This window comes from Oncorhynchus clarkii, chromosome 11 (assembly GCF_045791955.1).
Source record: "Oncorhynchus clarkii lewisi isolate Uvic-CL-2024 chromosome 11, UVic_Ocla_1.0, whole genome shotgun sequence".
In the NCBI taxonomy this organism is placed as follows: domain Eukaryota; kingdom Metazoa; phylum Chordata; class Actinopteri; order Salmoniformes; family Salmonidae; genus Oncorhynchus; species Oncorhynchus clarkii.
The window spans coordinates 22,796,011-22,823,320 of NC_092157.1; the positions used below are offsets into that span (position 1 = coordinate 22,796,011).

The window sequence follows — 27,310 nt, forward strand, 5'->3', positions numbered from 1 at the left end:
CCAGGAACATATTCCAGTCTGTGCTAGCATAACAGTCATGTAGCTTAGCATCCACATCATCAGACCACTTCCATATTGAGTGTGTCACTAGGCACTTCCTTTTTGAGTTTTTGCTAGTAAGCAGGAATCAGGAGGATATAGTAATGGTCACATTTGCCAAATGGAGGGCGAAGGAGAGTTTTGTATGAGTCTCTGTGTGTGGAGTAAAGGTGATCTGAAGTTTTTTCACCTCTAGTTGCAAAGGTGACATGCTGGTAGAAATGAGATAAAACGTATTACATTTTTCCTGCATTAAAATCATAGGCCACTAGAAGCGCCACCTCCGGATGAGCATTTTCTTGTTTGCTTATGGCCCTACACAGCTCGATGAGTGGTGGTAAATAGACAGCTATGCAAAATATGGATTAAAACACTCTTGGTAAATAGTATGGTCTAAAGCTTATCATGAGGTATTCTAACTCAGGTGAGCAAAACCTCGAGACTTCCTTAATATTAAAGATTATGCACCAGCTGTTGTTAACAAAGTGACACAGACCACCCCCCCTAAAAGCTTACCCGACGCTGCCGCTCTCTCCTGCCGAAGCATAGCAAAACCATCTAGAATATTATCCATGTCCGAAATGGCCAAGTATCTGAGAACCATAGGATCACAGTTCTTCAGGTCCTATTGATAGGATCATCTCGAAAGGAGCTCGTCCAGTTTGTTCTCCAGAGATTCTACATTTGCCAATAGAGCAGAGGGTAGAGGTGGTTTATTTACTCGCCACTGTACTGTTTCATCATGGTGCCTGCACGTCAGCCTCTGTATCGTCGTCTCTTTCTCTTCCGAGAGACTGGGATTAGGGTCTTGTCCGGGGTGAGCAGTATGTCCTGCGCCGCCAACTGATTGAAGTATAAATCATCATCCAAATCGAGGTTAGGGATCGCTGTTCTGATGTCCAGGAGCTCTTTTCAGTCATAGGAATTGATGGCGGAAACATTACGTAGTTAAGATCAGCTAATAAATTGCAGAATTGGTCAGGAGCCCGTAAAAAGGTCGCCATCTATTCTCGCGCCATTCTCAGACATTCCAGTGTTATTCTGAACCTAACCCTACCTGTAACCTTAGCAAGCGGTTGTTTATAAACAGATAGTTTGTTGATAGTAAGACCACTTGTAGAGCATCTACAGATGGAATATCCAAACTATCCAAATAAACGGAGATAAACTGAGATAAATACCAAAATGAAATGCGTTGTAAAAGTGTCGCTCAAAATTCTCAACTCCACGATACAATGGAGTTGAGTGGCGATGAGTTTACTTACAACTACAACGAGTCAGTATCACTCCATTCTTAAATGCGCACCCATGTATGTCCTGTGTAAAGGCTTTCTTTTCCTTGGTTGCTGCAATCTGTTGTTTTTAATATAATAGCATTTTACGCAACCTCCGCCAAGGGAGTCGTTGTTTGTTATCAGAGGAGCAGCCCCGTCAATGCATGGCAGATTGGAATGTCATTTGTTTTCCAAAACAATGGACTCCAACTCCCACTGGCAAATCTATAAGAATCAAGGACGAGCACAGTTACACAGTAAGTGTTAAACAATTGATATTTATAAAAGTATCGAATGGTAGTGCATGTTTGCAGTCATAAACTTCATACTCCGTTGGAAAACAGTGCATTATGCGGCGCAATTTGACAGAGGTAACATAGAATGAAGTTTTTATAAAAAACTAGAAATAAAATAACATCTGTACACGGGACAAACATAGGTACAAGGTACGCATTAAAGAATGGAAATTTTCACAAGTATCGATTGATACCAACTCGATGTAGTCAGATGTACACTCTCCCAAAACGCATCGCCACTCAACTCCATTAAGATGTGATGTACATATTGTGGAGTTGAGAATTCTCAGTTAGTAAAAATGTAAACATGGCATTGGTCTTTTTGAATATAAAACATCTATAAGCATAATATGGATAGAGGCTCTTTGGGTATACTGTGTGTATCGCTATGCTAGCATGATGTTTGTAGCTGAACCAGAGCCTCTTGATTCCATTATTACCAAAACTGCATCCCAAATGACACCCTATTCCAATAGGGCTCTGGTCAGTGGAAGTACACTATAAGAAATAGGATACCATTTGGGAGTCCACACATGAATCATTATAAACAGTCATGAAGGCAAAATCAAAGGGCTGCCCGCTCACTTCTCCCTTCTCCCCCTCTGCAGCCAGCCACTGACCCATCAACAGGAAACTTCATGAACAAGGGAACGAGAGAGAGAGAGGAAAAAATGAAAATTAAAGAGAGGGAAATAAAAAAAGGCCATGTAGCAGTTCTGAGGAGTTGTGATCATCATTCATCTTCATCCCCCAAGTGCAGATGGAACACTTGCTAAGCCATCATTTATTGCTGGTGTTTACTATGCCTACTGTGTTGGCACACACACACACACACACACACACACACACACACACACACACACACACACACACACACACACACACACACACACACACACACACACACACACACACACACACACACACACACACACACACTCACTCACTCACACACACACACACTCACACACACACACACACACACACACACACACACACACACAAACACTGGAGGTGGGGGAAAGGGCTTTGTCAGCAAGTGGGCCTACGCTATTCTCCAACACGAGATGGGCCATGGTAGCAAACACACACAAACACACACACAAGCACACACACACAAACACTGGAGGTTGGGGGAAAGGGGCTTGTCAGCAAGTGGGCATACACTATTCTCCTACACGAGATGGGCCTTGGTAGCAAAGCATTCAGTGTGTGTGTGTGTATTCACGGTACGTACATTTATCCTTGTTGATGCCAGTTCAGATTCCTGACAGAGATAGGAGATAATTACTGCGGAGGAGGCTATCTGTAACCTGTCAATTATAAAACTCAGAAACCTTGAATCCATTACAACATCAAACAAATGTACACCCTAGGAACTTTGATAAACTGTATAATCTCTCTCTCTCTCTCTCTATTATCATTCTCTCCCTAGCAGATTCAGTAAGTCTTTCATTCCAACGACCCTGATGCATTGACAAAAACACATTCCAAGATACAGCAAGACCTTGACTTTCCCTTTGTGAGGACGGTGCAAACTGAAGCAACAAGAAATACGAATAAAACAGGGCAGTACAGAGAGTCAGCGTACTCTGTAACCTGTTAAAGTATCAAAATGTATATTAGTGCTTTAACTGGACTGGACACACAGTCTTTTTTACACCCGCTAGCAGCATCATACTGATGCTACTGTGTAGGTGACAGAATGGCCCTGTCAGGGACTAAATAAATGAATGTCAAAGCCAAAGGATATTAGTCGGCTGTGATAAATGAAGAAGGATATTGTCTGTCAGTTTGGTCATTAGTCTCTTTCACCATTCACTCCTTCTCTGCTATCTCCCTCCTCCCCTATAGTCCCTCAAAGGCTAATACACACAGACATCGCTACTGCTACATATCTTACACTAATAACAACCATAGGCAATATCTATCTAACCATTAACTACGATAATGCAGTCACAGTAGTAATGAGCGTTCGAGGTCCGAATCAAAAAGCAACTCTGTACATTGTGTATGCCACAGACATTGACATTGAAGGAGTGACTTACATAGAAAGTATCACATGTATTGTTAAGCAGAAAATCTCCCCATTCTCTCTAACCCGATAGAGACCTGCTACACACCGACTTCCAACTGTCCTGTTGTTCCAGGGAAGACGAACCCCACACACACCAAATCCACTACCTTCCATGTGTCATTACATCTTCTAACATGTGTCCTCCCTCATCAGTAATGATTGCTTCATGCTAGTGCACAAGTAGTTTCACATTAAAATGAAAACAAGTTAAATCAAACGTAGGTGATTTTGACAAGAATCGGTGGTAGAGAAACATGGCTGTCAAAGCAGTCGTGAGATCTGAGAGGTGTTGACTAATTGCTTGATAATTACACAGTGAATCGTCTAATTAAGCCGACGGTTAATTAGGGTAAGCTTGCGCAGCTTGCAAGTCTTTTTTGGTTTGGTGTAGGTGTGGATTTGTGTGTAGATGTGTGTGTGTGTGTGTGTGTGTGTCAGCAAATGAGATAAAGAGAGATCGTGAGACTGCTAAAGAGTGAGAGAGCGAGCGAGAGAGACAAAGGGTTGAAGTTCATGAAGAACTCCTCCAGACATATACAGTAACCATCTAACCATCCACAGCCTGTAGCCAATGCAACATCATACAGCTGAACCACTTGTTAAGCTTAAATGTGAATAATAATATTAAGAGCTCTAGACATTACCTCCCCAACCTCCCTCCCGCTCTGCAGTGGAGCGCCATTATCCTTTGTTTGCCTTAGGACAGGCCCTGTTTATTTTACTACCAATCTGAAAATCTATGATGTGGAATAGAAAGCAGCAAAAAAAACCTGGCATCGGAACGCACTATGCAGTCACACTCCAGCAGTTTGTATTCATTTAACAAGCAAATTAGAGAGGAAGTGGAGTTTGTATAGTGCCTGTATGAGTGTAGAGGAAGAGGAAAATACAGATGACTACAGCCTCATTAGCTACAGTTAGTTACATGTTTACCGGTTATAATATCTAATTTAATTGGGAGATCAAAGGAGTGGTGACTACCTCTTGCATGGCTCAGAGGGCAGAGAAACTACACTATATATACAAAAGTATGTGGACACCCCTTCAAATGAGTGGATTCGGCTATTTCAGCCACACCCGTTGCTGACAGGAGTATAAAATCGACCACATAGCCATGTAATCTCCATAGACAAACATTTGTAGTAGAATGGCCTTACTGAAGAGCTCATTGACTTTTAACACAACACCATCATAGGATGCCACCTTTCCAACAAGACAGTTCATCAAATTTCTGCCTTGCTAGAGCTGCCCCGGTCAACAGTAAGTGCTGTTATTGTGAAGAGGAAAAGTCTAGGAGCAACAACGGGTCAGCCAAATGCTGAAGCGCATAGCGCGTAAAAATCATCTGTTCTTGTTTGCAACACTCACTACCGATTTCCAAACCTCCAAAACGTCAACACAAGAACTGTTCGTTGGGAGTTTCATGAAATTGGTTTCCATGGCCGAGCATTCGCACCCAAGCCTAAAAAGCACCATGAGCAATTGTGTTGGCTGGAGTGTAAAGCTAGCCGCCATTGGAGCAATGGAAATGGAAATGTGTTCTCTGGAGTGATGAATCACGCTTTACCATCTGGCAGTCCGACAGACGAATCTGGGTTTGGCGGACACCAGGAGAACGCTACCTGCCCCGATGCAGTGCCAACTGTAAAGTTTGGTGGAAGAGGAATAATGGTTCAGGCTAGGCCCCTTAGTTCCAGTGAAGGGAAATATTAACGCAAAAACATACAATGACATTCTAAATAATTATGTGCTTAAAATTTTATGGAAACAGTTTGGGGAAGGCCCTTTCCTGATTCAGCATGACAATGCCCCCGAGCACAAAGGGAGGTGGTTTGTCGAGATCCTTGTGGAGGAACTTGACTGGCCTGCACAGAGCTCTGACCTCAACCTCATCAAACACCTGTGGGATGAATTGGAATCACGAATGTGAGCCAGGCCTAAACGCCCAACATCAGTGCCCGACCTCATTAATGCTTAAGCTACAGCTCGCTGTGACTTTATCTGAGTGTTACTTGGCGTGATACCATGCATCAGCACATCATTTTGTTTGTATTGGAAAACTGGAAAATGTATTTTCTCAGTGTTTGTTTGGTAAAAACATTTTGATTAAGCTGAGACTTTGCATGAGATATAGAAAACTAGAGCTGGTTTTGAAATTCCTACAACTGATGGTGCAAACAGTCTGAATCGTGCAGTAAAGCTTATTATATGAGTCAAAAGCCAGTCCAGTTCCTACAGGATGAATAACATGCTAATTACCATGACGCATGCAAGGCTCCATGCTATTTACTAGTGGTTAAAACCATCAGAGAATCTGTGTGGCATCGGCAGAACACGACCTCCTCACCTCTTACTCTTAATAAAGATGCTGGAGCAGTTGATTAAACTGTGTTGTTAATAAGTAGAGTTAGATTCACAGAGTGCATGAAGCAGAGGCCTGTGGAACTCTGTGTGTGTGTGTGTGTGTGTGTGTGTGTGTGTGTGTGTGTGTGTGTGTGTGTGTGTGTGTGCGTCAATGTTTGGCCATAACATGTGTGTTAACAATGTTAGGGTTACCATGGAGACGTAGTTACTGTTCGCCACCTCATCAAGGACACGTTTGTGCAATGTTGTAAATGTGGAGTGGGGAAGTCTGCTATTATCTCTCCCTTTAATTGCTTTTGAAGTAAATGCAAAGCATTATTCCATAGTTGTTGAGAGGAAGTTGCTTACGTTTGTTGGATACACTCGATAAGTTCTATGAAACCATTTTTTTTTTAAATACACAAAACCTGCAACTTCTCTTCGAAACATCATCACTATCTTCTTTACCTGTGACTCTGTACTTTTGGCATAACAGTTAAACTTGAATGCGGGAGCTTCTAGGACCAAGCAGAAACTGTACCCATCAGGGCTCAGCTAATTACAGGTGTGATTTCTACCACCCTGAGACAGTCAAATGATAAACTGAGACAGTATGGTCGCTAGCTATTACAGGTAAACTATCCTGCTGTTACGACCTCAGCAATGTGTGTGTGTGTGTATGCACGCACATATATACGTAAATGTGTGTGTGTGTGTGTGTGTGTGTGTGTGTGTGTGTGTGTGTGTGTGTGTGTGTGTGTGTGTGTGTGTGTGTGTGTGTGTGTATTACTGACATCCATCTAGAGATGTGGTAATTAGCCTCTGAAACATAGCACCGTGTATCACTCACAGGGATTTAGCAGCTGGGTAATTGGTACAACGTAAGGAAAAATGTACTCGTCACTCCTGAGGAGGGAAACGGGGCTATAGATCAGAGGCTTGGGGGGAGAGAGACAGTGGCCCACTGGCCCCCGTGCTCCCCCTGTTTCAGACAGAGCTCTCACAGTTCACAGAGTGGAAGAGGAGGCCAAAACATTGGCATCGTGGCATTTTTTTCATATGCAACACAGTTAATTCATTCAGACTAACGGTAGACCCCCCTAGCTTTGTTCTATTCTCTCCCTTCTCTTCCTTATGCTGGGCCTTATAATAGCTGGTTAATTCACATCACATTCTTTTCCTTTTTACACAAGCCCTAGAAACAGCCAGGACGACGATCCTCATATTCACCCAGCAATCCACTGTGCATCTCAAAGCGCTATCAATGGCAACACACTGTTATGATAGGAGCAGCCAGCAGTGAACAGCACTAGCGAGCAAAAAAAACAGGATATTAAAAAAAATAGGTAATCTGTGTTTAAGTTGAAACGATACTGAAGGAGAGCCGCCTGTTTCATTCATATTGACATTAAGAACTTCTTTATCGCTCTCCCTAAAGAAAGCTCCCCGAACAATTTAAACCAGCAAAGCACACAATAAGGAATAATATGATTTCTGTTTACTGAGATATCAGCTGGTATTTTGGCGCTACACTGACAGCCAATAGCTACAACAGTATATTAGACCCCAATCTGGCATCTACAAATGTCAAGAGAATGCGAAAGAGGGAGGATGTGGTGAAAGGGATGGGTGGGGGGGGTGTCACACATATGTGTAAAATTATTTTTTTAAAACCAACAGAGTTTGCATAAACATATTCTGAGGCTGAATCATTATCATATGTGCAGCTGTCAATCTTGATGCTTCAGCTGAGAGCAAAGCGCCTAGGAAAAGAGTATAATACAACAACCCTATACCCAGGTTGACCATGATTTCTCTCTGAACTCCCTTGGTAAATCCAGGCATGGTATATTAAGCTTATTCAAAAGCCAGCAGAGGTGAAATACTTGTAGCAACAGTAGCAAGCCCATATATCCAGGCTCCTTCTTTCTTTCTGCTCTCTAAATCTCTCTCTCTCTCTCTCTCTCTCTATTAAAAGAAACAGAAAGTTTAACTTTTCAAAATGACAAAGGGGCAGTCCATAAAACAAGTGATGGAGGCAGTGATATGTTTTCATCAAAACAGGGACAGCCACGCTCGCCTCATGCTTTCTCTACATCAGGTATCATTTACAAACTCAGCGAGGCAATGTGGGCTTCCAGTCACAAATGAGCTGCGTGGATGAGGTCGTCGGTAGGGCAAGATATAAAGAATGTCAGTGAAATTACATGAATCAGCTATATTGAAAAAAAATGGCAAGTGAAAGCATCATCTGGTGAAGTTTGTGATTTGTTTTACATTTTCTTTTTCTACTTTCTTTTCTTTACTTGAATTTAATATATATATATAGCTCCAGTAATCAAATGGTACCAGCTACAGAACATGCAGCATATCCCTGGTTAATGCCCAATAGACACCTACACACTAATATAAAGCTGAGTAGACATGAGTACCTTATCCAGAGAGAAGGTCTTGGTGAGAGCGAAGCCCCATCCTTCCAGGAAGGCCCTGCGGATCATGGCTGTGCTGGTGGTGGGGGGAGCGGAGGCCAGGCCAAAGGGGTTGGGGAACCTGATCCCACACATCTCCACACTGATGTCCACAGAGTCAATGGCACAGTGGAAGAGAGGGAGCTGGGGGACGCTGGACACCGTCTGGCCGTGGAGAGACTGGAAGGTCAAAACATCCAGTTACACTACCATGAGATAACGACAGGAATAGGGTTGAAAGTTCCAGGAACAGAATTTCACAGCATTTTGCAATCCTAGTAACAGATCGACAGACCGTAAAGATGACGCCGAAGAACATGGCTGACGTTTTACATTCTCCCAACCAATTGTGCAATTTTTTATTATAATTATTTTTTGTGTTTTCTGTAACTTACTTTTTAACTCATTGTGTACATACTGTTGCTGTCTCTTATGACCGAAAATAACTTCTGGACATCAGAACAGCGATTACTCACCGCGGACTGGAAGAAACGTTTTCCTTTAACGAGTCCGACAAGAAGGATATCCTGCTTTCACTGGAACAGGCCCAGATTCACGCCTTTTACGTGAAGAAAAGACGCCGGAAAAAGGGACGCAGATCGGGGATCCTTCTGAGAAGCCGGAGGCGAGCGAGTAAACTCCCAATGCCTTCCATTCTCTTTACTAATGTGCTATCTTTAGAAAATAACATTGATGACCTACTATTAAGATTATCCTACCAACGGGACATTAAAAACTAACATCTTATGTTTCCCCGAGACGTGGCTGAACGAAGAAATGGATAATATAGAGCTGGAGGGATTTTCCATGCACTGGCAGAACAGAGACGCTACCTCTGGTAAGACGAGGGGTGGGGGTGTGTGTCTACAGTGGTAGGCCTGATAACCGACAACGATGAGACGGCCTATAGGGAGGAGGCCAGAGAACTGGCAGTGTGGTGCGAGGACAACAACCTCTCCCTCAATGTGAGCAAGACAAAGGAGCTGATCGTGGACTACAGGAAAAGGTGGGCCGAACAGGCCATTAACATCGAAGTGTAGTGGAGCGGGTCAAGAGTTTCAAGCTCCTTTGTGTACACATCACCAACAAACTATCATGGTCCAAACTAGAGGTTGACCGATTATGATTTTAGAAAGCCGATATTCATTATTGGAGGCCCAAAAAAAGCCAATACCGATTAATCAGCCGATATAAGTATATATATATATTTGTAATAATGACAATTACAACAATACTGAATAAACACATTTTAACTTAATATAATACATAAATAAAAATCAATTTAGCCTCAAATAAATAATGAAACATGTTCAATCTGGTTTAAATAATGCAAAAACAAAGTGTTGTAAAAGTAAAAGTGCAATATGTGCCATGTAAAAAAGCTAACATTTAAGTTCTTGCTCAGAATATGAGAACATATGAAAGCTGGTGGTTATTTGGTGGTTATTTTTAACATGAGCCTTCAATATTCCCAGTTAAGACGTTTTAGGTTGTAGTTATTATAGGAATTATAGGACTATTTCTCTCTATACCATTTGTATTTCATATACCTTTGACTATTGGATGTTCTTATAACTGGTGGCATCCATAAGTCTACATATTGCTGTTATATTGCACAACCTTCAATGTTATGTCATAATTATGTACAATTCTGGACAATTAATTACGGTCTTTGTTTGGAAGAAATGGTCTTCACACAGTTCGCAACGAGCCAGGCTGCCCAAACTGCTGCATATACACGGACTCTGCTTGCACAGAACCCAAGAGAAGTGACACAATTTTCTTAGTTAATATTGCCTGCTAACATGAATTTCTTTTAACTACAAAACGCAGGTTTAAAAATATATACTTGTGTATTGATTTTAAGAAAGGCATTGATGTCTATGATTACGTACATTGGTGCAACGACAGTGCTTTTTTCGCGAATGCGCTTGTTAAATCGTTACCAGTTTGGCAAAGCAGGCTGTGATTCAATGATAAATGAACAGGCACCGCATTGATTTTTTGCAACACAGGACAAGCTTGTTAACCTAGTAATATCATCAACCATCTGTAGTTAACTTGTGATTATGTTAAGATTGATTGTTTTTTTATACGATAAGTTTAATTCTAGCTAGCAACTTACCTTGGCTCCTTGCTGCACTCGCATAACAGGTGGTCAGCATGCCACGCAGTCTCCTCGTGGAGCGCAATGTAATCGGCATTCAAAAATGCAAATGACCGATTGTTATTGAAACCGTCTCTAATTCCCTAACCGATTAATCGGTCGACCTCTAGTCCAAACATACCAAGACAGCCGTGTAATGGGCAAGACAAAACCTTTTCCCCCTCAGGAGACTGAAAAGATTGGCATGGGCCCCCAGATCCTCAAAAGGTTCTACAGCTGCACCATCGAGAGCATCCTAACCGGTTGCACCACAGCCTGGTAAGGCAACTGCTCGACATCTGACCGTAAGGATCTACAGAGAGTAGTGCGAACGGCCCAGTACATCACTGGGGCAAAGCTTCCTGACATCCAGGACCTATATAATAGGTGGTGTCAGAGGAAAGCCCATAAAATTGTCAGAGACTCCAATCACTCAAGTTATAGACTTTTCTCTGCTACCGCACGGAAAGTCGTACCGGAGCGTCAATTCTAGGACCAAAAGGCTCCTCAACAGCTTCTACTCCCAAGCCATTAGACTGCTGAATATTTAATAAAAATCGCCACCGGACAATTTACATTGACCCCCCTTGTACACTGCTGCTACTTGCTGTTTGTTTGTTACCTATGCATAGTCACTTCGCCCCCACCTACAGATTACCTCAACTAGCCTGTACCCCTGTATCGTTATTCTTATTGTGTTACTTTTTATTATTACTTTTTATTTTAGCCTACTTGGTAAATAGTTTATTCTTCTTGAACTACACTGTTGGTTAAGGGCTTGTAAGTAAAGTCTACACTTGTTGTATTCGGCGCATGTGGCAAATAAAGTTTGCTTTGACAGAGCTGTGAGATAACGAAAATAACCACTGGTATTATGACAAAAGTCAACATACAGCAGTCATATACTCAGCAGCCTCCTCATCCTCCCTAGGCACCCAATGTCCCATAAATGGTACCCTATAAAGTAGTGCACTATATAGGGAATAGGGTGCCATTTGGGACGCATCCCTAAAGTCAAACATACAACAGTCATCCATCCATCCAGCAGCCTCTTCCTCTCCTCCTCCCAATTAGCCCAGCGTTTATCACAGTCTCTGATTGCTTTTGTAATGATGTCACCGCCGCATAATGAATGAGGAGGTGTCACGCTGAGTGTGTATGTATTTTTTTTGGTGTGTGTGTGTGTGTGTCATGCTGCGGCAAGGCGGCTGTTACATGACAGCCGGTGTTCCCCTTCGAGGGGTTTGGCATGTGGAGGAATACACGCCAAACACACGCCAAGCAACACGGGGGAAAACAGCAGCGGGGAACATGTAAATACAAAAGATGGTGATTATTAGGAATACTGGGGGGTTCCAGAGTTCCAACCAACAACAGCTTTAGCTGTCAAGATGTTGACATGTTCTGGATCATCGTCTTCCCCACAACATGTCTCCTTATCTGAATCCCAAATGGCACCATATTCCCTATATAAGGGCTCTCCAACCCTGTACCTGGAGAGCTACCGTCCTATAGGTTTTCACAGCAACCCTAATCTAGCACACCTGATTCTAATAATTAGCTGGTTGATAAGCGAAATCAGGTTAGTTACAACTGGGGTTGAAGTGAAAACCTACAGAAGGGTAGCTCTCCAGGAACAGGGTTGGAGTGCCCTGCCCTATACAGTCCCTCTTTAAAAGTAGTGCAATACATAGGGAAGAGTGTTATTTGGGACAAATCCCAATTCTACTTTGAAACTGGTTTCTCTCATATGGTGGTGAATGAATATATGCTTGACCTCATTCATATAAGTATATAGATAATAGTTTAGAGTAAAAAGCACCCTCTCACCCAGGTGTTCCATGCAGCACTAAGTTCCCAGAATTCCTTGCATAAATAAGGTCTAAATTCAACCATGCACATGATATGATAGCAAAAATACACTGAAAACAGCCTAAATGCACTGGTCGAAAGGGAGACCTATGACACAGTAATATCACATTCTAATATAAAACACACTATTATCCTGAACGTGGAACACACAGTTCAAGGGATCCCCGAATGGCTCAGATATTAATTGCTGACCCTTTCCAGCAAATTGCCTGAATTCATTTCCTCTTCCTTGGTCGATTACTGTACAAAACCAAGCAATATACTGTTGCTTCCTTTCTGGTTACGTGGCATTTAATCTGCAAATAAACACTTGTCTATGCTTTGCACTGAACACAGCTACATTACTACAATTAACCTGCATCTGAACCGGGCCCCAGTGTGCCGAGCACTGCACTCTGCAGTATAATCTGAGGGGAAACGGAGGGATGTAGAGGAGGTCAGGCACCTCAGGAAGACAAGCCGGCACGCTGGGAGAATTGGAGGCTGGGAATCAACCGCTGTCTCTGTTATTACGTGCGGAAGCAGTAAAGAGTCCTCTCTGATCCTGCCTTTACACAGACTAGTGCACCACACACCCATCTGTACTGCACTTTGACTCATTCACTTAGTGTTCACCACAGTAAGTGCTGCGTGCAGTACAGTACGGGGTGTACATGCTGAGTGTTCGAGGTGAACGTAGTAATGATGATGATGTATCATTTGGCTTCCTTTCCACTTCCTTTTCAAACCCACAGAAGACATGAATTAATCCACAACGGAAAGAGCTAATATTGTATCGGGACTATTTCAATATTGACATATTCTGCTAATTGAGAAGTGATGTAATTGCTTTGGTTCATTCATTAATCTACACACGGGGATGCTGTTATTGGGAAAAAGAAAAGGAAACAAATGAAAGTCTAGCAAGATGAAGTACTGAACATTGATACTGTGTAAATGTTTATAGTCACTCTCAAAAAGTAAGGGTTTAGTTGACTGTCAGTGAAACGTTAGCTTTCTCTAAAGCCTCCATCTTTCCTTTTCCATTTTTTTCTCCTCCTCCCTCATGTGTGAATGTTGAAAACCTTGTAACATTCTGTATATGTGTGTGTGTGTGTGTGTGTGTGTGTGTGTGTGTGTGTGTGTGTGTGTGTGTGTGTGTGTAGAACACAGCCCTGGGGTTGGGGACACACCTGTAGGTACTTGTGCATGTGCCAAGATGCCTGTTTGCCGTCGTTGACTGATTCCACGGTGGTGTTTGCCTGTCCTGCCACGTCGCCCCCAGCAAACACCCAGGACTCACTGCTCTGCATGCTCTCTGGGTCCAGCTCTGGGAGACCCCAGCGGTTCAACCGCACCGGAGCCATGGCCTCTTTCACTGGAGGAGAGGGGAGAGAGGATCCACAGTTAGTGATGGTGTGGGCAGTACCTAAGTAAAAATACTTGAAAGTACTACTTAAGTCGTTTTTGGGGGGTATCTGTACTTTACTTCACTATTTATAATTTTGAAAACTTTTACTTTTACTTCATTACATTCCAAAAGAAAATAATGTTATTTTTACTCCATACATTTTCCCTGAAACCCAAAAGTACTCTTACATTTTGAATGCATCACAGGACAGGAAAATGGTCCAATTCACACACTTCTCAAGAGAACGTCCCTGGTCAAACCTATTGCCTCTGAGCACACGTGCTTTGTTTGTTAATTATGTCTGAGTGTTGGAGTGTGCCCCTGGCTATCCATACATTTAAAAAACAAGAATGGTGGCATCTGGTTTGCTTAATATAAGGAATTTTAAATGATTATACTTTTGACACTATATACAAATATATGTTTAATTTACTTTTGATACTTAAGTATATTTAACATCAAATACTTTAAGACCTTTACTCAAGTAGAATTTTACTGGGTGACATTCAACTTTTACTTGAGTCATTTTCTATTAAGGGATCTTTACTTTTACTCAAGTATGGGTACTTTTTCCACCACTGGGTGTGGGGTGTGTGTGTTTGTGTGTGTGTGTGTGTGCGTGTTTGTGTGACAGAGATAGAAAGAGAGAAAGAAAGAGAACGACAGAGAGAGAAAGGGAGAGAAAGAGGCGAGAGACGACAGAAAGTGATAGAGAGAGGAGAGAGAAAGAGAGAACGAGAGAGAGGAAGATAACGAGATAAAAAAAAAAATTGTAGTGAGCGACCGTGATGGACTACAAACCATACGGAGAGCAATATGAAGTCTGTGACAAGACCGATGACAGCGGGGGATTCACGCTCTCTGTCTCTCCCCTCACTCTCAGCTAGGTTAATGTAACATCTCCCGAGGCATTCATTCACCGTTAGCTGAATGTTAGCCCAGAGATCCTCTGTCAAACTGATCTACATTATAAAAAAGCTCATTTTCTTCTACCTCACCTATACAATTCATCTTTCAGACTAAATGCTTTTCAGCATGGAAGATGGCCTGCATCTATCAGCAGGGACATTTTTAAATACAGATCTGCGAGTTGGACAAGATTTATTACACTCTATTAGAATTACTAGAGGGAGGGGGGGAAGTTTTACCTTCCTAGTCTATTCAATGGGGAAAGGTTTTCAGCACACAACTAAGAATACAATGTTTTATTGCAACCACACTACTGAAGTTGAATTCCTCCATAAGGGGAGGACAGAGGAGAATGTGTAGAGAGTTGACATGCGTTCGGCGTGTCAAACCCCTCAGTGCGGAACACCAGCTGTCATGTTACGGCCGTCTTGCTGCAGTGTTACACACACATGACAATGTATGATGCGGTGACTGTTATCACACAAGGTGATGGGGGATAAACACAGCAGCATCGTCCTGCTATAGTGATGAACAGACTCACTTACAAGACATTGGGGAAACAAAACGGTGTCAAGATGATTGCAATAGAAATTCTGGGCTTTTGCCCATTCACTTAGTAGAAGAAGACACATACCTCATTATACTGTACAAAAATGTGTATTGGTATATTCAGCAGAATATTTCATATGGCATGTTGTGTTACCATACATTTCCATATAATCCATATGTTTAATCATCCGTTCTGAGCCATTATTAGCATATGCTATAACAGCTAGAGCTAGACCTACACAACACAAATTCGGCAAAAAAAAGAAACCTCCCTTTTTCAGGACCTTGTCTTTCAAAGATCATTCGTAAAAATCCAAATAACTTTACAGATCTTCATTGTAAAGGGTTTAAACACTGTTTCCCATGCTTGTTCAATGAACCATAAACAATTAATGAACATGCACCTGTGGAACATTCGTTAAGACACTAACAGCTTACAGACGGTAGGCAATTAAGGTCACTGTTATGAAAACTTAGGGCACTAAAGAGGCCTTTCTACTGACTGAAAAACACCAAAAGAAAGATGCCCGGGGTCCCTGCTCATCTGTGTGAACGTGCCGTAGGCATGCTGCAAGAAGGCATGAGGACTGCAGATGTGGCCGGGGCAATAAATTGCACTGTCCGTACTGTGAGACGCCTAAGACAGCGCTACAGGGAGACAGGACGGACAGCTGATCATCCTCGCAGTGGCAGACCATGTGTAACAACGCCTGCACAGGATCAGAAATCCGAACATCACACCTGCGGGACAGGTATAGGATGGCAACAACAACTGCCCGAGTTACACCAGGAACGCACAATCCCTCCATCAGTGCTCAGACTGTCTGGCTGAGAGAGGCTGGACTGAGGGCTTGTAGGCCTGTTGTAAGGCATGTCCTCATCAGACATCACCGGCAACAACGTCGCCTATGGGCAAAAACCCACCGTCGCTGGACCAGACAGGACCGGCAAAACTGACGAGTCGCGGTTTTGTCTCACCAGGGGTGATCGTTGGATTCGTGTTTATCATCAAAGGAATGCACGTTACACCGAGGCCTGTACTCTGGAGCGGGATCGATTTGGAGGTGGAGGGTCCGTTATGGTCTGGGGCGGTGTGTCACAGCATCATCGGACTAAGCTTGTTGTCATGTTAGTGGCCATGGCAGGCCAGCGAAAAGCCCGGATCTCAATCCCATTGAGCACGTCTGGGACCTGTTGGATCGGAGGGTGAGGGCTAGAGCCATTCCCCCCAGAAATGTCAGGGAACTTGCAGGTGTCTTGGTGGAAGAGTGGGGTAACATCTCACAGCAAGAACTGGCAAATCTGGTGCAGTCCATGAGGAGGAGATGCACTGCAGTACTTAAATGCAGCTGGTGGCCACACCAGATACTGATTGTTACTTTTGATTTTGACCCGCCCTTTGTTCAGGGACACATTATTCAATTTCTGTTAGTCACATGTCTGTGGAACTTGTTCAGTTTTTGTCTTAGTTGTTGAATCTTGTTATGTTCATACAAATACATGTTAGTAAGTTTGCTGAAAATAAACACAGTTGATAGTGAGAGGACGTTTCTTTTTTTGCTGAGTTTATATCCCTCATAATAACAGCTCGCTATAACTGCTGTAGCTAGGGCCTAAACAACACCTTCATCTGTCATGCATAGTACCTGGCAACACAAACAGGGGGAGCTGTTTTGAAGCCACCGTGCCTCCATCTTGGCACTCCCCGAAAATTAAAAAAAATATTTTATAGAAACGCATATATTAATGTCTTTGATTTGACCATGTTTATTATATTACACACACCTTAATGCATACTTTTAAACTATATTATATGAGCTAAACATACAAATAAAAAATAAAGTATAATTTTTAGAAAGTACTAAAGGGGAAGTGCTTATATGGCCAACCAGTGGCTTCAAAGCATCTCACTGGCTAACACATAGCATGAGCAATCCAGGGTATATATACATCTTTGGCATGAACGCACACGTATGCAAACTATGCACACTCCCACACACAGAAACACACACACACTTTTTGTGACAGTACAGCGTAAAGGGAAAGAGATGCTTAGCTAACACAGAGGAGGTGGGTGCATCATGTCTCCAGTTCCCCACCCACCCTCCATGAAACTCAGCAGGAAGGAGACCAAAGCAGGAAGGAGGCATGGGTGCAATAATGGCTGCATCCCTCCCTCCCAAAACTGAGTCTGCTTCCCAAATTACACCCTATTACCTTTAAAGTGCAATACTTTTGACCAGGACCCATAGGGCTCTGGTCAAAGGCAGTTGACTACATAGGGAATATGGTGCCATTTGCGACGCACACTGGGTCCAGCCCACCAGACTATACAGGCCAGGTTTTAACTGCTAACTCATCCTACAGCTGTGTTCACTGCCAAGCGGAACATCCTCTGTGGGTCTGACAACATACTTAAGTGGATAAGTGATTCATAGTTCAAGAATAAGGATCATTCTGACTGTACTACTCTGGGGATTCTATTCTCAGCATTTTGTTGTTTCTGTACGATGAAATCACACACTCAAAACACACAGACGCTTGCAAGCACGCTTGACACACATACACACACAAACAAACACACACACTCTCTCATGCCAAGGCACGGATCAATTCCTTCCTAAATATGCAGGCAATCAGGTTTGGCAGAAATATCATCCTATCAAATTAAACTAGTTTGCTCGGAGTCACGCACCCCATTTAATTCAGGCTCTTATCAGTAATTCCTCATGTTTTAATTAACCTTGGTGATTAATTGCTAATCATAACAATACCCTCCTTAGCACTCGATGACACCTTCGGGGATGTGGAGCAGGTTCTAAGGATGTTTCTTTAGCAACAGGTCAACCATAGTACCAGGGGGGAGGAAGAGAGATCTGTGTCCCAAATGCCATCCTTTACTGTGCACTCCTTTTCACCAGCGCTTGATGGACCCTGGTCAAAAGTAGTGCACTATGAAAAGAATAGAGTGCCTTTTGACACGCAAAAAGAGTAACAAAATGGATAACAAAATCCATTTGAGCTGTGAAGAGGTGGAAGTGGGTAGACCGAATCAGTGGAGCAGATTACGATAACAATCAGTCAATCAAGCCTTTACCCCATCTATAAAATCAATAAGACACAGTCAGATAGACACAGTCAGGCAAGAACGTCAGCGGAACTCGGTCTACACCGAGTCTCTCACTCTCTCTTTATCTTAATTACTTGGTTGAGTAGATGTGTATTTCACCATCACGACCGATTATGAATGCGTGTAAAACATGTTCAGTTTCTGCCTGCTTAGGTAGCCCCAACTATGTATTTGTGCATCTGTGCTGCATCGCAAGGTTGGCTAATGGCAGCGCTAGCTGGGTAACCAGTTGTAAAGCTCTGTCGCCGAGCACTTGTGTGTGTATGTGTGTGTGTGTGTGTGTGTGTGTGTGTGTGTGTGTGTGTGTGTGTGTGTGTGTGTGTGTGTGTGTGTGTACGTCACCGGGCGGTCGTCTGAGCTTAAAACTCATTACAGTGATTTCATGTCATTGTTGGGTGACTCTGGACAGTGCGTGGCGTTTGTGGCCCTGCTGTGCTACCCACCTCTGTTTATTCAATAGCAGCCTAATTGAAAATCATAGCAGGTATGGCCTTTTCTCAACGCAATCTAATTACCTGCCCTGGCGACAGTGTCACACAAAAAGACAGGCGTTGTCTTGTAAGCAAGTGGGTTTAAAAAAAATTATCATCCTAGACGAGGGTTCCCCTACTGGTGCCCTCCAGGTTTGGCCCCCACATGTTTTCTGAGCAATTTTTTTTAATAATACATATACATACATATTATTATATTATTATAATGATAATATATTATTATACACAGTCAAACATTTGGACACAGGGCTTGATGGACCCTGCTTCACAGAGTCCAAGTAACAGACATCTCAGCATCAACTGTTCAGAGGAGACTGCATGAATCAGGCCTTCATAGTCGAATTGCTGCTGCTGCAAAAAAAAACATGACTAAAGTACACCAATAAGAAGAGACTTACTTGGGCCAAGAAATTTTGGTTCCAACAGCTGTGTCTTTGTGAGAGGTGAACGGATGATCTCCACATGTGTGGGTCCCACCGTGAAGCTTGGAGCAAGCTCCAGCCTGTGTAAGGGCTATTTGACCAAGAAGGAGAGTGATGGAGTGCTGCATCAGATGAACTGGCCTCCACAATCACCCAACCTCAACCCAATTGAGATGGTTTGGGATAAGTTGGACGGCAGAGTGAAGGAAAAGCAGCTGTCATGATGTTGGCCTGGGGATCGGTTTATGACAGTCATAAATACCTCTTCCCCTCTTTTTCCTCTCTCTACCCTACTGATGTTACATTTGCAAACCCCTTGGCTAACATAGAGATTCTGGGAACATCAGAAGGTGGAGGGAAATGAACTATATTCTGGTAATCCGACCAATTGAACATATGCTGTGGTACTTAATGAATATGATGTCAGCTCGGTTGTCAACTGAGACATTCTCATCAATGATAAGATGACATAAACTCTACAGTGGAAAGTCTACACATCAGTTATCGGATTCACATGGAATTGTTGTTCAATTTAAATGTTTGAATATGAAATTATTCGTGATGGGATGAAAAGTGATTTTACCTTCTAAAATGTGAGATTTGGGTTTTCGTAAGTTTAGGGCTCTGCTCAATCAGTGGCCCGCCCCTGTGAAGAGTCATGGGTTATAAAACTTTTCAGACACACCCTTCTCGCTCCACTATGTGACAATATATGATGACAATATAACCTCCTGTTCCGAGGATGTGAGGACGACTGTCCGATGTCAGAATGGTTCAGATAATAACTACGAATGGTATGAACTTTGAACTCTTATTCACTACAGAAGTGATACCTCCTAGCCGTTGAGTTAGCAACAGCAGCTGCAAACGAGGGTTAAGAAGGAACAGACAGAGTATCCCGTCTATCACCCAATGACGTTACGACAACATATCCAATTGACCACCAGAGACATTCTTCAAAGGACAAAGGACTTGGTTTGGCAACACGGCCTTCCATCTACCACCAACCTACCGAAGCGCAGCTCAGAGTAAATATTTATTGCATTTTCCTTTTCCAAATGGCCGGTAATTTAGAATGCATAAGATACTATATTTAAGATAGCACAGCTTCTTCCTTTGTTACGCAGTCTTCCCGCTCTTTCACTCAAACCCAGCCCTTTTCTTTTGTGTAACAAGCTGTCATATCTGTTCCGCCCGCTAGGGACGTTTTCTTTTATGACGTAATTTGTAATCAAGTTATGATTAATTATGTGTATGTGTAATTCTGTGTGATTAGTTAGGTATTTAGTAAATAAATAATTAAACCCAATTTTGTATTGCTGATTCAACTTGTTAGCCAGGGTTCGTGAAGAATGTACAACTTTCAGATGAGACTGAATTAAGGTGACGATTAATATTGACTGCTATTGATGTAAAATATTTACCAATATTTATTTGTATATTCGGAAGATAACAGCTCAATAAATATTATTTCGTGGTGCCCCGACTTTCTAGTTAATTACATTTACATGATCAGCTCAATCAGGTAATATTATTTACGGAGAAATTATTTTATAGAATAGCATGTCATATCACTTAATCCGGCATAGCCAAAGACACGACACAGCCAATAAGTGCTCAGCATATGTGGGAACAAGACTGTTAGAAAGGCATTCTAGGTGAAGCTGGTTGAGAGAATGCCAAGAGTGTGCAAAGCTGTCATCAAGGCCAAGAGTGGCTACTTTGAAGAATCTAACTTCTAAAATATACTTTGATTTGTTTAACACTTTTTTCGTTACTACATGATTCCATATATGTTATTTCATAGTTGTGATGTCTTCACTATTATTCTATAATGTAGAAAATAGTAAAAATAATGAAAAACCCTTGAATGAGTAGGTGCGTCCAAACCTTTGACTGGTACTGTATATATATAGTTGGACATTAAAGACAGTAACAACACCAAGAAATCAGCTTCAAGTGATGTAATTTTTTAAAATCTGTTCCCAAGTATTCCCAATAATATAGAGACACGTTATGGAATTCAAATGTAAGCTAGGTTTGAAATGATGATTTAATCAAATATTATATCGGTTTTGGCTTCTTGCGGTCAATTTTCAGTCTACACATTATTTGTAATTATGTTCCAACCCCCTGACAAGGTTCTGTAAACACTCACATACAGGCAGACACACAGGCACGCTAACATGCACAGACACGCACACACACAAGACCCTCAAAACCCAAGTACATTGAGTTCTCATCACCGGCACTCATCTAAATTAGAGCCTCAACACAAGACATAGTGTTTAGATGATGATGAGGAAAACAATGTGATGAGTGTCGTCTTAAGTCCTACTCCAAATGTGCTAAACAATGATAAGTTAGACAGTCCTATCCATACGGGACCACTGTCTTCGCTCGTATAATGAGAAATCTCCAGGAGAAAGGGGAGATCCAGGTGTACCATCAACATAATGGTTTATGTTTGTTTGCCAGGCTTTCTGTCTGTCTGACTCTGTTCAATGCAGCTCAAGGATAACATCCTCACACTGTTTTTAAAGCAAGAACGTAGACAACATTCAACACAAACTCTTCAGAGAAACACTCAACTTAAGGATATTTGTAAAAGTTGATAAAAAAAACATAACAGTGGACTGTGCTGTCAAAGAGTCTACTCATATGGCAAAACTCAGGTTCCATTCAGAGTAAAGGTATTATTATTGTGTATCAATAGCAAGACTATTGGCGCCCCCCCCCCCCCCCCCTTGGGTTGTGCCGGGGCGGAGATCTTTGTGGGATATACTCGGCCTTGTCTCAGGATGGTAAGTTGGTGGTTGAAGATATCCCTCTAGTGGTGTGGGGGCTGTGCTTTGGCAAAGTGGGTGGGGTTATATCCTGCCTGTTTGGACCTGTCCAGGGGTATCATCGGATGGGGCCACAGTGTCTCCTAACCCCTCCTGTCTCAGCCTCCAGTATTTATGCTGCAGTAGTTTATGTGTCGGGGGGATAGGGTCAGTCTGTTATATCTGGAGTATTTCTCCCGTCTTATCCGGTGTCCTGTGTGAATTTAAGTATGCTCTCTCTAATTCTCTCTTTCTTTCTTTCTCTCTGAGGACCTGAGCCCTAGGACCATGCCTCAGGACTACCTGGCATGATGACTCCTTGCTGTCCCCAGTCCACCTGGCCGTGCTGCTGCTCCAGTTTCAACTGTTCTGCCTGCGGTTATGGAACCCTGACCTGTTCACCGGACGTGCTACCTGTCCCAGACCTGCTGTTTTCAACTCTCTAGAGACAGCAAGAGCGGTAGAGATGATCGGCTATGAAAAGCCAACTGACATTTACTCCTGAGGTGCTGACTTGTTGCACCCCCGACAACTACTGTGATTATTATTATTTGACCATGCTGGTTATTTATGAACATTTGAACATCTTGGCCATGTTCTGTTATAATCTCCACCCGGCACAGCCAGAAGAGGACTGGCCACCCCTCATAGCCTGGTTCCTCTCTAGGTTTCTTCCTAGGTTTTGGCCTTTCTAGGGAGTTGTTCCTAGCCACCGTGCTTCTACACCTGCATTGCTTGCTGTTTTAGGCTGGGACTCTGTACAGCACTTTGAGATATCAGCTGATGTAAGAAGGGCTATATAAATAAATGTGATTTTGATTCATTAAAAAATCGTCCCAACAAATTGTTGTGATGTTCAATGCACTTTCAATAAAGTTTGACTATGATTGATACCTTTGGGGTCGCTCAGCATGGATCCGAAGGCACTGATGATGTAATCGGCCTTGAGGCGTATGATCTGATCCTCGTCCTCCATCCAATCACCTTCGTCTGTCAGCTCCGTACGACAGAATTCCATTCCCGCCAAGCGACCCGCCTTCATGATGACCTCACGAGGGGACAGGAAGGGCATGAACTCACACTTCTCTTCCATGGCCAGCTCCATCTATAGGTAGGAGAAATACAGAGCTCAGGGGTCAATGGTGATGGGTCATCGACAGGTTATATCTTTAAATTGTGACTTGAATTGTGTTTAATTATTTTAAGTATCAAAGATTCAAATTTTTTATCACAATATTTCTCGTCAAATGCAAAGTCATTTTAATCTAAAACTGGACAAAAAGATGTCTAATTATCAAGCCCAAGGTACAACTTTTTTTATTTCCTTTCGTTTGTCAGGACTAGAAAATATATTTTGTAGTTTCACACATTACAACGGCACACAATAGAAGACACTAGGAAGTTTTCCTGCTTTGTTCAAAGACCTTCAATTTCATACGGATTAATGAAAAAAGGCCCCATCTACAACAAAGTCATTGAAATTACGTTTCCAGTCCTGAGATGTGCACAAAAGGGAAGGGGGGTGGGTTGCTTCTATAATAGCTTCCCTTTCTCTCATTTTTCTGAAATTGTCTCAGTTGACATCAATGCTCATGCTTCACACAATATTGAACTTTTTTCAATGTGATGTGAAGGTTACTGACGCCTACAAGAGGCCTAAACTTAATATACCTTATAAACAAACTTAATTAGTGTGAGGCGATGCTAGCAGCTTAACTGTCTGCTTCTGCGGGGAAAAGCAAACAGCTGTTGATAATCACCTTACTTTTCTCATTTCGTTAGGGTTATTTTTGGCGTTACTATGGCAGCAAGAGGTGTGCTCTGACACGACGCATGACTAAAGGTGCCGTTGGACGATGATTCTAGAATGAACTGTGCTGTCAAGCTCAACTCTCAACTAGAATAGCATTGACAGAAAGACACCTTGAACTTTTCATCACACTCACAATCATAACTAATATACGGCAGTTGAAGAATGCATCTTAACTCCAAGTGCTACTTTTACTGATGGTCTAACACATCAAAAGTTGATAAGAATCAAGACTGAAGGGAGTATACGAGTCAATGTCATGCTTCAAATGCAGGGATATCTTTTGAAGGAACAGTGAAAATAGCAACAGCACTGCCTATGATATCCTTCCTCTCTCCTTTGTGGCAGCGCTACTAGAAAGGGACAGATCCCAGTGAGTCCGTCTGGGGCTCACGGCAGTGTGTGTGTGCAGGCGGAGAGCTTTTGACAGTTATCGCCCTCCAGAACCTAAGACAGGCCTTTGTAATAAAGCAGAAAAAAAAGTGGCTTAAAAAACATGTCAGCAGGGCCAAGGAGAGGACACTCACACAGACAGCTTAATAAAGACAGCGTCCTCTCTCCTCTTCACTAGCCTTCTCCCTAACACTATCTCTCTGTCTATCTTTCTCCCTCAGTCTTTCTCTCTCTCTCTCTCTGTCTGTCTTTCTCTCTCTCTGTCTGTCTTTCTCAAACAAGTTAAGCATCTGGTACACTGGTAACATTTAGCGATCTCTCTCTCTCTCTGTCAACGTCTTCTCTCTTCTCCTTTTCTCTCCTTTCTTCTTGTTTGTCTCTACCTCCTCGGGGACAGCCCTGATGTTGGTGAAGCCTTTCCTAAACACCACGTAGACCCGCTTGGCACCGCAGCGCAGGGAAGAAGTGGCACAGTCGAAAGCTGTGTCTCCTGAACCCAGAACAATCACCGTGCCACGCAGCTCTGGCAGGGAAGACTTGCAGCTACACATTCCTAAAAGCGGGAGGAGAAGAGAAAAGGAGTTACAATCTGATCATTTACTGTGTTGATTTTGAAATTACATATACAGTACCAGTCAAAAGTTTGGACATACCTACTCATTCTACAATGTAGAATAATAGTGAACACAATAAAACTATGAAATAACACATACGGAATTATGTAATAACCAAAAATGGGTTAAACAAATCAAAACATATTTTATATTTGAGATTCTTCAAAGTAGTACCCTTTGCCTTGGTGACAGCTTTGCAGACTATTGGCACTCTCTCAACAATATTCATGAAATGCATTTCAATTAACAGGTGTGCTTTATTAAAAGTTCATTTGTGGAATTTCTTTCCATCTTATTGCATTTGAGCCAATCAGTTGTGTTGTGACAAGGTAGGGGTGGTATACAGAAGATAGCCCTATTTGGTAAAAGACTCAGTCCATATTATGGCAAGAACAGCTCAAATAAGCAAAGAGAAACGGCCGTCCATCATTACTTGAGGACATGAAGGTCAGTCAATCTGGAAAAATAACTTTGAAAATTTATTCAAGGGCAGTCGCAAAAACCATCAAGCTCTATGATGAAACTGCCTCTCATGAGGACAGGAAAGGAAGACCCAGAGTTACCTCTGCTGCAGTGGGAAAGTTCATTAGAGTTACCAGTCTCAGAAATTGCAGCCCAAATAAATGCTTCACAGAGTCCAAGTAACAGACACATCTCAACATCAACTGTTCAGAGGAGACTGTGAATCAGGCCTTCATGGTCGAATTGCTGCAAAGAAACCACCACCAAAGGACACCAATAAAAAGAAGAGACTTCATTGGGCCAAGAAACACGAGCAATGGACATTAGACCAGTGGAAATCTGTCCTTTGGTCTTATGAGACCAAATTGAGATTTTGAGTTCCAACCACCGTGTCTTTGTGAGACGCAGAGTAGGTGAAAGGATGAACTCCGCATGTGTGGTTACCACTGTGAAGCATGGAGGAGGTGGTGTGATGGCGTAGGGGTGCTTTGCTGGTGACACTGTCTGTGATTTATTTAGAATTCAAGGCATACTTAACCAGCATGGATACCACAGCATTCTGCAGTGATATGCCATCCCACCTGGTTTGCGCTTAGTGGAGCTATAATTTGTTTTTCAACAGGACAATGACCCCAAAGACACCTCCAGCCTGTGTAAGGGCTATTTGACCAAGAAGGAGAGTGATGGAGTGCTGCATCAGATGACATGGCCTCCACAATCACCCGACCTCAACCCAGTTGAGATGGTTTGGGATACGTTGGACAGCAGAGTGAAGGAAAAGCAGCCAACAAGTGCTCAGCCTATGGGGGAACTACTTAAAAAATGTTAAAAAGCATTCAGGTGAAGCTGGTTGAGAGAATGAGAATGAGTGTGCAAAGCTTTCATCAAGGCCAAGAGTGGCTACTTTGAAGGATCTAACATCTTAAATATATTTTGATTTGTTTAATACTTTTTTGGTTACTACATTACTCCACACGTCTTATTTCACAGATTTGACGTCTTAACTATTATTCTATAATGTAGAACATAGTATAAATAAAGAAAAACCCTTGAATGAGTGAGTAGGTGTGTCCCAAACTTTTGACTAGTACTGTATGTCTAAGTGTTTAATTCATTGTGGGAAAACTACACTGAACAAAAACATAAAATGCAACATGCACTTATTATTAAGATTTTACTGAGTTACAGATCATAAAAGGAAATCAGTCAATTGAAATACATTGAATTGACTCTGAATACAGATATGCATCTGTTGGTCAGACACTGAGTAAAAAAACAAAAGTTTAAGAAAGGTATGGGCGTGGATCAGAAAACCAGTCAGTATCTGGTGTGACCACCTCATGCAGCGCAACACATCTCCTTCGCATAGAGTTGATCAGGCTGTTGATTGTGGCCTGTGGAATGTTGTCCCACTCCTCTTCAATGGCTGTGAGAAGTTGCTGAATATTGGCGGGAACTGGAACACACTTTCGTACACGTCGATCCAGAGCATCCGAAACATGCTCAATAGGTGACATGTCTGGTGAGTATCCTTGCGACATGGGGCTGTGCATTATCATGCTGAAACATGAGGTGATGGCGGCGGATGAATGGAACGACAATGGGCCTCATGATCCTGCTATGGTAACTCTGTGCATTCAATTGCCATCGCAATTGTTTTTGTTGTCCGTAGCTTATTCAAGCCCATACCATAACCCCACCGCCACAATAGGGTACTCTGTTCACAACGTTGACATCAGCAAACCGCTCGCCCACACTACGCCATACACGCTTGTCTGCCATCTGCTCTGTACAACTCAA

At 42.5% G+C, this 27,310-nt stretch overlaps 1 protein-coding gene across 2 annotated transcripts in view; it reads right to left on the reverse strand.

Annotated features, from left to right (window-relative positions):
• Positions 1-27,310, reverse strand: part of LOC139420375 (dihydropyrimidine dehydrogenase a, tandem duplicate 1) — a 217,468-nt gene that overhangs the window by 102,991 nt on the left and 87,167 nt on the right. The window contains exons 10-13 of one of the 2 annotated variants that reach the window (XM_071170409.1): positions 24,818-24,987; positions 23,126-23,336; positions 13,688-13,872; positions 8,462-8,677 (exon numbers count right to left, since the gene is read on the reverse strand). In XM_071170409.1, the coding sequence (XP_071026510.1) occupies positions 8,462-8,677; positions 13,688-13,872; positions 23,126-23,336; positions 24,818-24,987 (782 nt within the window). The remainder of the gene's footprint in view (positions 1-8,461; positions 8,678-13,687; positions 13,873-23,125; positions 23,337-24,817; positions 24,988-27,310) is intronic. The other variant, XM_071170410.1, reaches the window with a different exon arrangement.